Source organism: Cervus canadensis, chromosome 16 (assembly GCF_019320065.1).
Source record: "Cervus canadensis isolate Bull #8, Minnesota chromosome 16, ASM1932006v1, whole genome shotgun sequence".
Lineage (NCBI taxonomy): Eukaryota > Metazoa > Chordata > Mammalia > Artiodactyla > Cervidae > Cervus > Cervus canadensis.
In genome coordinates this window covers 32,067,235-32,079,826 of record NC_057401.1, presented here as the reverse complement: position 1 = coordinate 32,079,826, position 12,592 = coordinate 32,067,235, and the positions used below count along the sequence as shown (strand labels likewise).

Below are 12,592 nucleotides of genomic sequence, written 5' to 3'. Positions count from 1 at the left end.
AAATTCATGGCAAATTATAATTTATTCCAGCTTTCCAAACATACACACTAATACAAGGAAAAATGAGACCACTTAGCTACACGATTAAATATCACCATCTAGTGGTTGAAACCTTAAAAGCCAGTTTGAACCCACACTGTGATTCCTAAAAAGGTATGCATGTCCTGTGCATGCGTGTGTCCTGTGCAAGCGTGTGCGTGCTCAGTCATGCCCAACTTTTGTAGCCCACCAGGCTTCTCTGTCCATGGAAGTTTCCAGGCAAGAATACTGGAGTGGTAAAAAAAAAAAAAAAACCAGTACTGGAGTGAGTTGCCATTTCCTCCTCCAGGGGATCTTCCTGACCCAAGGATTGAATCCACATCTCCTACAATACAGACAGATTCTTCACTGCTGAACCACCCTGGAAGTCTACGGTGTGTCCTAGTTAGTATTAATTAGAGAAAAAGATGCTTGAACAAAATAATTGATAAAAAAAAATTTAATACTTCATGAAATGTATCAATCACATATAAAATCGTACATCATCTAAAGTATATTCACTAGTGCTTACTAGATGCTATGTGGCACGCTAAGTGATTATACATGGACTTGATCTTTAATCCCCCGATAGTTTATGAGATAAATGTCACCTTCATTTTTCATATAAGGAAACTATAAATTGACGCTTAAAAGATTAAGAATCTGCCCAAAATTTATACAGTAAAAATGATAAAGCTAGCATCTGAATGGAATTAAAATGACTTCAAAATCCACACTCATAACCACTAGACTTACAACACTGTCTCTGTAAGGCACCAGGGGCTTCCCAGGTGGCACAGTGGTAAAGAATCTCCTTGGCGACGCCAGAGATGCAAGTTCAATTCCTGAGTTGGAAAGATCCCCTGGAGTAGGAAATGGCAACCCACTCCAGTATTCTTGTCTGGAAAATTCCATAGACAGAGAGGTCGAAAAGAGTCGGACCCGACTGAGGGGCTGAGCACACACAACCGTGAGGCACTAACATTACTTAGGGCTTCGGTAGAAAAGTAAACCTGTTTTCTGTTAGAAGGAATCATGAATACTACAAGGTAGAAATTCAGAATTTAAAAGCTATTCTGTTGCAAACCACATTTTCCTAAGAGTAGTTAATAGTTTGTTACTAATGAAGTAAACTGGACAGGGTAGAGTCTGTGATGCTCAAGAACTGTGTCTCCTTTGGAGGAAAAATGACATTAACACACTGGATCATACATATTCAATGTACTCGGACAATTCGCTAAGTGCTAAATAAAACTAAACGAAAAAATCTGCAGAGTAAAAAGAAAATCTCAAGGAGGCAAAACAATGTATCCCAGGAAATTGAAGGAGCTCCCTCCTTTCCATCTACCTTCCCTCCCTCCTTCTCTAGCAATGCCTCCAGAGGCACCCCTACCTCTCTACACTCTTAGGATTACTACTCATTCCAAGTTCAAAGCTGTTCCATATTTTGTTACTTAATCCTTACCATCATAGCTTATGGGAAAGGAATTGGACTCAGAAAAGAACAATAATTCTCAAGTGTCATATTCTCAGGCAGGAGGAAGATAGAAAATTCTATTCCCAAAGGTCCTCTGTGGTTGGAATATGAAATAAAATATGTTCTCAGAATGGTGTTCCAATCTGGAGCTTAAAAGTATATATTCCTACAGGTACAATGTAACATATGGTAGTTAATCCACAAAAACCTACTTAGTGACAATATCGCATAACACAGCAGTCCACAAATATTCAGTAAATATCTACTCACTGGCCTTGTAAATGACACAAATTGTTCTAAGAGCTAAAGGTAGAGTACAAAAGTCTGTTTAGACAAAGTCCCTACATTCCTGGAGCTTACATTTCTATAGAAGGCAAAGAAATATAAAGCACTAAATAAGTGAAAAATGTAACTTCAAAAAGGGAAAAATACTAAAAGAAATTTAAAAAGCTGATATGATTGTGGTTCTTCTTTGTTTAACTCATAAAATTACTTTTCACCATTGTTAACAAAATACAATGAAAAAGGTCTTATTGTTGCATACAAAGAGATCACAACCTAGTTTTTCTCTTCAGGAGTGTTTACTGCAAACTTTTTTGTATTTCTTTGCTCCAGCAATACCAACTTGGTAGAATTTTCCTAAACAGGTAAAACAATTTCATGACTCTTTCTACTTCCATGTTCTGTTCCCACTTTCTTGAAATACTTCCCACCACTATTGGTTTGGCAAATACTACTCCTTTGAAGCCCAACTGAAGATTGAATTTATCTGTCAGAACTTCCTTGATATACACAGGTAGAATTGGTGGCTCTGATTTCCTGTGATTCTAAAATATTTTGTATGGACCTGTCTTACTGCACACACTAGTCTACAGTGTAATTATTTGTATTCTTGTGCATCTTCCAGCCCAGTGTTTCTCATGATGTACTCTGCATATAAGTTAAACAAGCAGAGTGACAATATACAGCCTTGACGTACTCCTTTTCCTATTTGGAACCAGTCTGTTGGTCCATGTCCAGTTCTAACTGTTGCTTCCTGACCTGCATACAGGTTTCTCAAGAGGCAGGTCAGGTGGTCTGGTATTCCCATCTCTTTCAGAATTTTCCACAGTTTATTGTGATCCACACAGTCAAAGGCTTTGGCATATGCAGAGTACATCATGAGAAATGCTGGGCTGGAAAAAGCACAAGCTGGAATCAAGATTGCTGAGAGAAATTATCAATAACCTCAGATATGCAGATGACACTACCCTTATGGCAGAAAGTGAAGAGGAACTAAAATCCTCTTGATGAAAGTAAAAGAAGAGAGTGAAAAACTGGCTTAAAGCTCAACATTCAGAACACTAAGATCATGGCATCTGATCCCATCAGTGCAGTTCAGTTCAGTTCAGTCCAGTCGCTCAGTCGTGTCTGACTCTTTGCGACCCCATGAATCGCAGCACACCAGGCTTCCCTGTCCATCACCAACTCCCGGAGTTTACTCAAACTCATGTCCATCGTGTTGGTGATGCCATTCAGCTATCTCATCCTCTGTTGTCCCCTTCTCCTCCTGCCCCTAATCCCTCCCAGCATCAGAGTCTTTTCCAGTAAGTCAACTCTTCGCATGAGGTGGCCAAAGTGTTGGAGTTTTAGCTACCCATCACTTCATGGCAAATAGATGGGGAAACAGTGGAAACAGTGTCAGACTTTATGTTTTTGGGCTCCAAAATCACTGCAGATGGTGATTGCAGCCATGAAATTAAAAGACGCTTACTCCTTGGAAGGAAAGTTATGACCAACCTAGACAGCACATTAAAAAGCAGAGACATTACTTTGTCAACAAAGGTCCGTCTGGTCAAGGCTATGGTTTTTCCAATGGTCCTGTATGGATGTGAGAGTTGGACTGTGAAGAAAGCTGAGCACAGAAGAATTGATGCTTTTGAACTGTGGTGTTGGAGAAGACTCTTGAGAGTCCCTTGGACTGCAAGGAGATCCAACCAGTCCATCCTAAAGGAGATCAGTCCTGGGTGTTCACTGGAAGGACTGATGCTGAAGCTGAAACTCCAATACTTTGGCCACCTCATGCAAAGAGTTGACTCATTGGAAAAGACCCTGATGCTGGGAGGGATTGGGGGCAGGAGGAGAAGGGGACAACAGAGGATGAGATGGTTGGATGGCATCACCGACTCGATGGACATGGGTTTGGGTAGACTCCGGGAGTTGGTGATGGACAGGGAGGCCTGGCGTGCTGCGATTCATGGGGTCACAAAGAGTCGGACACAACTGAGCAACTGAACTGAACTGAATTGTGCATCTTATCAAAAGCTGAGCTCCTTAAAGTTTATTAAAATATCTTACCTCTCTTTGAATGTTTTTTTTAAAAGAAGGATGAATGGATGAATGGCTATTTGATGTTAGATTTTAATGATGACATTACACATTTCTTAAAATGTAACACATTTTAAAGAAACTCGTACACCAATAAATGTCTAACACTGTTCCTACACCTTGGTACATCAACAAGTCTTATAGCACTTGAAGTAACTGCCACTCTAACAACTAATTCACTTTCTGATCTCTCACCATTGCACCACTGTAGAGATCAATTTAATGATTTTCTCTGAAACACAGATTTAGAAATATAAGTCATGAGTAAAGTAGTTTTTCAATCTTTTGTAAGGTTTATTTGACTAGCATTCCTTTCACCTAATCACAAAATAAGACATTAAAATTCTTTTTCTAAAAAAATAGTTGATGTGATGGAAAACAAGGAAATACAAGGTGCTATGTAGTCAGGGAGTGGTTTGCTGAGAAGAGGACTCATGAGCAGAGATCTGAAGGACAAGACGATAAACATCAGAACACAGGAACTAAGAGGTTTTCAGTTAAGCGTCGCAAGGCAAAGCTGCATCAAGAACTGTCTTCAAAAACACAAGGAAGGACACTATGTGCTGAAAATGATAGTGGTTTAAGATGAAGTTGATTAAGAAAACAAGGATTGAGTTCTATTCTTTTAACTTTACTATTCTTCCTTATATTATTTCCTACTCCTCATATTACTTTCAACCATGTTGAATATTCTCTTAGATATTTTTAAACCATTATTTCTATTTATTTTTGGCACAGAGGAGCCAGACAACTCACAGAACTACAGATTCCTTTAATTCTGTTTAGTGATCTTTCAAAGCTGTGTGTACAGTAATCCAAAAACAAATGCTAAAGAACTAAAATACTTAATTTTCTCACAGTGTTCTACATTCAAAATAAAGCATCCAATCCAGCTGATTTCAGTGAAATGACTCAATGTTTTGACATGCAAGGGGAAAAAAAGCTATTTGTTTATCCACAAAGTTGATATCTCTCATCTACCACAGGAAATTCAGAGGGAATCCCATGGGAATAACTGAATAGCTCTTCCCTTCTACACATAGTGTGGTCTAGAGAAAAAGATAAAAACAACAAAATTAATGAACTTTTAACAGGCCTCTACAGGAATTTCTAAAGATGTTTTATGGATGTTCTCAAAATGATTTCATGAATGTGGAAAAATTATAGTTGATTTTCTTCTAAGATAGAATGGCCAATCTCATGAAGTCCTACAAGAGAAAAATCTTTGTGCCTAAACACTACAAATGAGAATTCACAATCTAACATTAGGACAAGAAGCTGTTAGTTGTCGTTGACTGATTGTCTTCCCTTCACTTCCAATCTGAGGTGTGAATATTTTAGTTTAAGCATTACTTCATGTTTTACATTAAAATTCAGTAAGATTACTCCCAGAATCACAATAACATTCCTAGAAACAAAAAGGCTGGTTCTTCAACTTTGACTCAATTAAGACAAAAATGATAAGCAAGGAATCTTTTATAATCATCCTTACCAATAGGGAAAAAAAGAAGAAGAAAAAGAACAGAGAAAAGAATTTTTAAAAAGAGCTTCTTGTTTAGCACTACTACTTCTAATGTCTCAAACGCTTCAGCACCACAAAGGATATACCAGTCAACAGCACACAGGCCTGACTGTAGATCTCTGGATGATCTGAAGAGCATTCCATCCTACCAAAGACCAAAGCCATCCTCTAAAAGAAAACTCTAAAAACATACCTTTTATTTTCAGCCAAAGTGGCTCCTTCATCCTTCAGCTGTTTGCTTTTCTCGGCACAGCCTTCAAGGAGACTTTCTTTCCTCCGTTTAACAGCATGAAGCCAGATACTTTCATCTTTCCCGACTGCATCCTTCTCATCAGCAGCTTCAGCTTCAAACTGCTGGGATGTGACCTTTGAGACCTTCTCACCAATCTTCCTTTTCCATCCAAAGGAAGCCATTCTGGAAAAATTACAAAGAGAGAGCTTTAAATTTCATAATTGGCCCTTTATAGAAGTACACCAACAGGTAAAGAAAGAATAAAAGGATAAGGCTGTCACCATTTTCTGGCCCCAAATTAAAATAGTGAATCTAGGCGATAATCATCTAAGGCTGCTAACATCCCAAAGTGAAAGTGTTAGTCACTCAATCATTTCTGACTCTGTGACCCCATGGACTACAGCCTGCCAGTTTCCTCCGTCCATGGGATTCTCCAGGCAAGAATACTGGAGTGGGTTGCCATTTCCTTCTCCAGAGGATCTTCCCAACTCAGGGATGGAACCCAGGTCTCCTGCATTGCAGGTGGATTCTTTATTGCCTGAGCCACCAGGGAAGCCCAACACGGTAAAGAAAGACAAGTTCACAATATGTATCTCCTGATGGAAGTGACAGAGCAGCCATGAAGTATTCCTGCCAAAATTAACACTAAATCACATCATACCTCTACCAGTTTACAAGAAATAAGGGATACAGAGGAGTACGCTAAATAGCATGTCTGAGACAAGACAGCAACAAACAGAAAAATAAACTGGTTTCTTCACGAAAAAAAGAAAAGTTGGGAGGTATCCCCTAGATTAAGAGAGACTTAAGAAACACACAAACCAAACACAACGTGTGGATCTTGTTTAGCTACAGAATCAAACAAGCCAATGGGGAGGAAAAATTTATGAAATAATAGGGGGGACCAGAACAATGGCTTCATATTTAATGATATTAAGAAATTCCTGCTTTTTCAGGTATAATAGTATTATATTGACAAAAAGAATGCTCATCTTTTAGGAATACATATTAAAATATTTTACATGAAATTACACGGTATCTAGGAATTGTTTCAAAGTAATCAGCAGGAGTGATGAGTGCAATATAAGATATACAGATTAAAAGATTGCTATGAGTTGATAAGTAATAAAGTTAGGTGATGAGTACATGCAGTCTTTTTACTTTCTTCTCTCTTTGCATATATGTTTGAAATTTTCCATCATAAAAAGTTTTTTGAAAGATTCAAAACTGGTAAATGACTTAATTCACAGAACTATACAGTTAATCAGAATGACAACAAATATTAAACTGCTTTGTGAATTTGCAATAATAATACAAAATATAAGGGCTGAGTGAGTCTAACTGATGGAACAAAGTTAAAGAAAACCCTGAAAGAATTCAACAAATATTTATTTTGAGAAGGGATTTACTGAGGGATCAAGAACTCTTGTTAGTTACATGAATGGGTTTATAGATACTGAGAAACCTTTGGAATTGTATATGAATTTTTATATGTTTGTGTGCACCCCGCACAAGAGTCTCTAAGCTTTCATTCCATTCTTAAAGGAGCCTACAACCCCCAAAGAGAGTATCAACTGACTGATCAACTATTGGGCTAAGGAAAAGCAATGGACCAGAGGTCTTCACACAACTATCAAAGAATGGGCATGGTGGGAGTACCCAAGGGAGAGACATGAAATAATAAGCTCCAGCAGATACCAAGCTCTTCATCACCGATGCACACTGAAATAAAGTATAACCACTAGGAAGAAAGAGACCAAAAAAACGTGTGGGTGGCTATGAGGTCACTAACATGGAAAGGCCTAAGATAATGGCAGATTTTGGAGAGGTAAGAAAATTGTGGGTCATGTGCCTAAGTTCTTAATGAAGTGTCAATAAACTACAGCAATCAAGAAATGTACTGGGTGGGACTTCCCTGGGGGTCGAGTGGTTGGGATTGCATGCTTCCACTGCAGGGGGTTTGGGATCCATCCCTAGTTGGGGAACTAGGATCTCACCTGCTGAGAAAGGAAGCCAAAACAAAAACCACCTCAAAACTAACCAAGAAAGAATGGATAGGCTGACAGGGGTAAACCACATGCTTTCCACAGGAGCAGAGATTTTTAGGAAAGCCTGCAGAAGTAATGGATTATAAACTATACCAGGGAATGAGGACAAAGCCAAATCCTCTTCCCAAACCCATGAGAATAGGGGAGAATGAGTTTCCTATGTTCGAAGATCACTGCAAGCAACACAGGGAAAGAACAACAACAACAACAAAAGCCTGAAAATTTAAGTGTGTTTACTAGGGAACTTAAGTCCAGAAGTACAGAAAGAGAACATGAGAATGGCTCGTTAGAAAGGTCTCACAAGATATTAGCATAAGTCATGTTAAGAAGTTTTGCATTTACCACTAAAGGTGACAAGAATGAGGATGGTTAAGTTTTCTGGCTTCAAGTTTCCAAGTCGGCAATGTGAGGGACGAAATAGTGTGTGTTAGGCATTCAGTCGTGCCCGACTCTTTGCGACCCCATGGACTGCAGCCCGCCAGGCTTCCTCTGTCCATGGGGATTCTCCAGGCAAAATACTGGAGTGGGTTGCCATTCCCTTCGCCAGGGGATCTTCCCGACCCTGGGATCGAACCCGGGTCTCCTGCATTGCAGACAGATTCTTTACCGAGCCACCAGGGAAGCCAACATAGTGTGGGAACCCTAATAACACAGACATTCTACCCTGCCACAAGCTAGAGAACGCTTCTCTTCAGGGCGTCGGAAAATGAAGCAACGAAGGTGAGGAAACTGAAGAACACAAACAAGCAAAACAGCATCCTTCTGCGTATACGGATATATTCGGAGGTGAGGGATTCCGCAAGAAACGATTTACCCGAACACGTTACCGCAAGAGAGAAACCAGTACTAGCGACTTCCCCTCATTTGGCACATACACACACAAAAAAAACACTGCGAAGTTCACAAGGGCTGCCCAGGACGTCACCTGCGAGTTCAGAGTCCCGCCCCGGCCACGGCCCCGTCCCCGCAGGGTGCAAAGTCAGCTACCTTCCGCTCCTCCAGCCCGGGGCGGGAGTACCAGGGAGGGCCTGAACCCCAAACTGCTGGTCCCTAGAGACCAACCTTAGCGTCCCGGCTCTGCCACACCCGCGGTAGGCCTCAACTCCGACTTCTGAAGCTCCTTACTGCCGTCACCCCAAGACCCACCAGCCTCGTTTTCCCCCAACTTCCGCCGACTTCACCACAGACCGGTAGCCTGTGTTACCCGAAGACCACTCCCCGGGCCCCCTGTTTACATTCCGCTTGCCCTTTACCCACCGGAACCGGAAATTATGTGCCCCACCTCCTTCCCGCTTGCCGTAGGTGCCGGGTCTTCCAAGAGAGGGGGTTGGCCGGCCTGGGGCGTCCGAACCGTCCGGAGCAGCGAGGTGGGAAGAGGCGACTCAGTGCCTTTCACACGCAATCTTTTCCCTGGGACTACAAGTCCCAGGAGTCACTGCGGCCGCCCCCCCCCCATTATTACCCTCCGAGGCTGGTAGTCCGGGCCGCCCGGATCGGGCGCGCCCTCTAGCGGCAGACGAGAGCATCGGAGCGCTGGTGCCCACAGTTTGGGAGCGAGGGAAACTGCGTCTGCGCAGGCTGAGTTCGCGTGGAGAGGACTTCGCTGGTGGTATCGCGAGGCCCATCCAGTCAGCAGGTAGAGCGCGGAAAACGACTTCGGGGGAAATCGAGAGCGGCTCTCCCTGAAGGAATTTACAACCTAGTTGAGATCTGCCAGGCGCTGAGGACAGAGGCAAACCGAACCATAAAATATATGAGGGTGGGGAGAGGACCGGGGAGGACCGTAGCTCAACTAGGGGGCAGGGGTCGGCGGGGGAGGGCAGCCGAGGGGGCAAAAAAGTTGGATGCAGCGTCTCTAAAGAACTATGGCCCGAAAGTAGCTGTTTTGAAAAGTAAAGTGGGAACGTGTAACACAGGGAAGTGTTTAGGAAATTGAGAAAATGGAATTGTTGATTTCTCAGTGTTGTGGTTTCATTTTTGTAGACCTAGTTTTCTCAACCTCAAGGGTGTAACGTTTCCAACTGGATCATTCTAGGGCGGGGGAAGGCGGTGACTCTCCTCTGCGCAGCAGGGTGTTCAGTAGTAACCCTGGGCACTAGATGCCAGTAGCCTCCACTACCACCCCACCAGTGGTGACAACCAAAAATGTCTCCCGAAGTTGCCCAAAGTCCCTGGAAGAAAGATGGGTCCCCCTCCCCTGCCTCTTTGAGAACCACTGATGGGAAACAATGATTCTCCAAAGTTGAGCCTCAGACCCCTGAGGGTCCTCAAGATCCTTTCAGAGTCAGAAGTATTTGCGGGACTTCTCTGTGGGTTAGAATCCGCCTTGAAATGCAGGGGACACAGGTTCCGTACCTGATTGGGAAACTAAAAATCCCTCATGCCACACCATAGAGTCTGTGCACTGCAACCCCTGAAGACAGCCTGCTCTGCAGGCCGAGCGTGACAATGACAGATACCACATGACGAAATGAAGATCTTACCTGCTGCAACAGAGACCCAGTGCAGCCAAATAAATTTAAAAACAAAACTATATTTTCATACTATCATGACATCATTTACCTTTTTCATAATGTTGACATTTGCAGTAAGAATGGAAAAGCAATGGTGGCTAAAACCACTGGCAGCTCAACGCAAATCAAGGTGGCGATACCAAGCTGTACTAGTAGTCATTGTATTCTTTCCTCAGTACACATTCATTGTTAGAAAAAGAAGATTCAGTCACTGAGTGTCCTTAAAGAAGCAGTAAAAATCATTTTATTAACCCTGAGTATACACGCCTTTTTAATATTCTGTGTGACAAAAATGGGAGGTACAAAGTACTTTTGCTCGTTGAAGTATGATGTCTCAAGATAAAAGCACTTGTGAGATTACACTATAAAAATACGTGAGAGGGAGGAGCCAAGATGGCGGAGGATTAGGACGGGGAGACCGCTTTCTCCCCTACAAATTCATGAAGGAACACGTGAACGCTGAGCAAACGTCACAAAACAACTTCTGACCGCTAGCAGAAAGACATCAGGCGCCCAGAAAAGCAGACCATCCTCTTCGAAAGGAGGTAGGACAAAATATAAGAACATGTGAGATTATGTTATAAACAAATACTTTTTTTGTGGAATACAACTTTTACTTAGAAGAACTGGCACACCTGCTGATTATTCAGGCTTGGGTCTGCCGAACATTTTGAAAATGAAGGAAAGGCGCCGGCTCTACCTCAAGGAAAACAATTGACAGTGTTGCCAAAAATAAAATTCAAGAATTTAAGCAAGAGATAGCTGGAGTAACAGCCAAGTTTGGCCTTGGAGTACAAAATGAAGCTGGGCAAAGGCTAACCGTTTTTTCAAGCGAGCACACTGGTCATAGCACACACCCTTTTCCAACAGCACAGGAGACGACTATGTGTGGACATCACCAAATGGTCAATACCGAAATCAGATGGATTATATTCTTTGCAGTGGGCACTGGAGAAGCTCTATACAGTCGGCAAAAAGAAGACCTGGAGCGAACTGTGGTTCAGACCATGAGCTCGTTATTGCAAAATTTTATCATATCTATGGAGTCACAAAGAGTCGGACACAACTTAGCGACTAAACAACAAACCATTTTGGAATACTTGTATTTGACATACTTATCTTGCCAGCTTCCTGGTACTTCCAGACTTTTTTTTTTTTTTGGCCACACTGCTGAGCATGTGGGATCTTAGTTTCCAACCAGGGAATGCACCCACAATCCCTGCAGTGGAAGCACAGTCTTTTCCACTAGACTGTCAGGGAAGTCCCCAGACTTTTCTGATGAGATCAGTGGTGGTATCAAATGTGATTTTCTTTTTTATTGTTGGATTAGATGTTTCCAGCATTTATAAGAACTGCAGAAGTGAACCAGTTTTTTCAAAATAAGCAGTATGCAATTGTGGTAGCCAACGTCCAAGATAGCCACCTATGAGCCCTACCCCTTGCAGTCACACTCTTGTGTAGTTACTTCCCACATCATACCAGGATTGTTCTCTGTTGCCTCAAAGATATAGCAGAAGTGATAGTATATCATTTATTATATCACTTCTGGTATTAATAAAAAGATACTACTATGGTGGTGGCAGTGTTTCTTCACCTGGGCAGAGGTTTACATGGCCATGTTCATTGCAAACCTACTGAAAATTCATCAAGGGAAATATTTGATTTGAGCACTTCTCTGCGTATGTTAGACCTCTATAAAAATCTTTAAAGTGTATGTATCTAAGGATTCAGAGCAGGATTTATGCCTTATGGTCACATTCATAGTGCTTGGTTCATAGTAGCCATACAAGAAGATAGAGTTTGCAGAGTGAATAAGTAAATGGTGCTTGAAGCTGTACACCTTTCTAGGAGTCTATATCAAACCTCTCAAATAACTTTATCTTGATCCACTCTACCCTGGTAAAGGCTACCCCCACCACTTCACTACTTACTTTGCTCTATGACCATAATGCACCTATTGACATATTTAATAATTTCCCATGCTGCCTATATAGACAACATGATCATCTTCCAAGTTGTTAGAAATCCTCTAAATTTGTCATAGTTAACATTTATTGTCATTCACAATAAATAGAACAATCTTTTTACAATAGAACAGTTCAATAAATATTGATTTTTCAGGCAAAAGAATTTCTTGTACAATTTTGTTCAGTCAGGATAAATATCTAGAAAAATTTATAAGTCCCCTAAAAGAACAACCCATGTGTTGTTCATAATACTCTTTAGTACTGTTTTCTGTTGTTCAATTATCAAGTTATTTTAAAGATTCAGAATGTTGACAATCTAACACAAGCCAACAATGCCATAAGGGATATAAGATTTTTTACTGATTGAATTCTAACAGTAGTAGTATTCTAACCAAATCCAATGTTAGCAGCCAAAGGTAACTGCTCTACTTTTATATAGAACTTAATA

General features: G+C 41.4%; 1 protein-coding gene across 3 annotated transcripts in view; it reads right to left on the bottom strand.

Moving 5' to 3' along the window:
• The window catches only part of TTC33 (tetratricopeptide repeat domain 33), a 30,470-nt gene extending 21,360 nt beyond the window's left edge, over window positions 1-9,110 (bottom strand). Inside the window, exons 1-2 of one of the 3 annotated variants that reach the window (XM_043488418.1) lie at window positions 8,947-9,110; window positions 5,578-5,799 (exon numbers count right to left, since the gene is read on the bottom strand). In XM_043488418.1, coding sequence (XP_043344353.1) covers window positions 5,578-5,798 — 221 coding nt within the window. In that variant the 5' untranslated portion in view covers window position 5,799; window positions 8,947-9,110. Of the gene's footprint in view, window positions 1-5,577; window positions 5,803-8,726; window positions 8,925-8,946 lie in introns of those variants that run through there. The other 2 variants (XM_043488417.1, XM_043488419.1) reach the window with 2 other exon arrangements.
• Window positions 9,111-12,592: the final 3,482 nt, after the last annotated feature.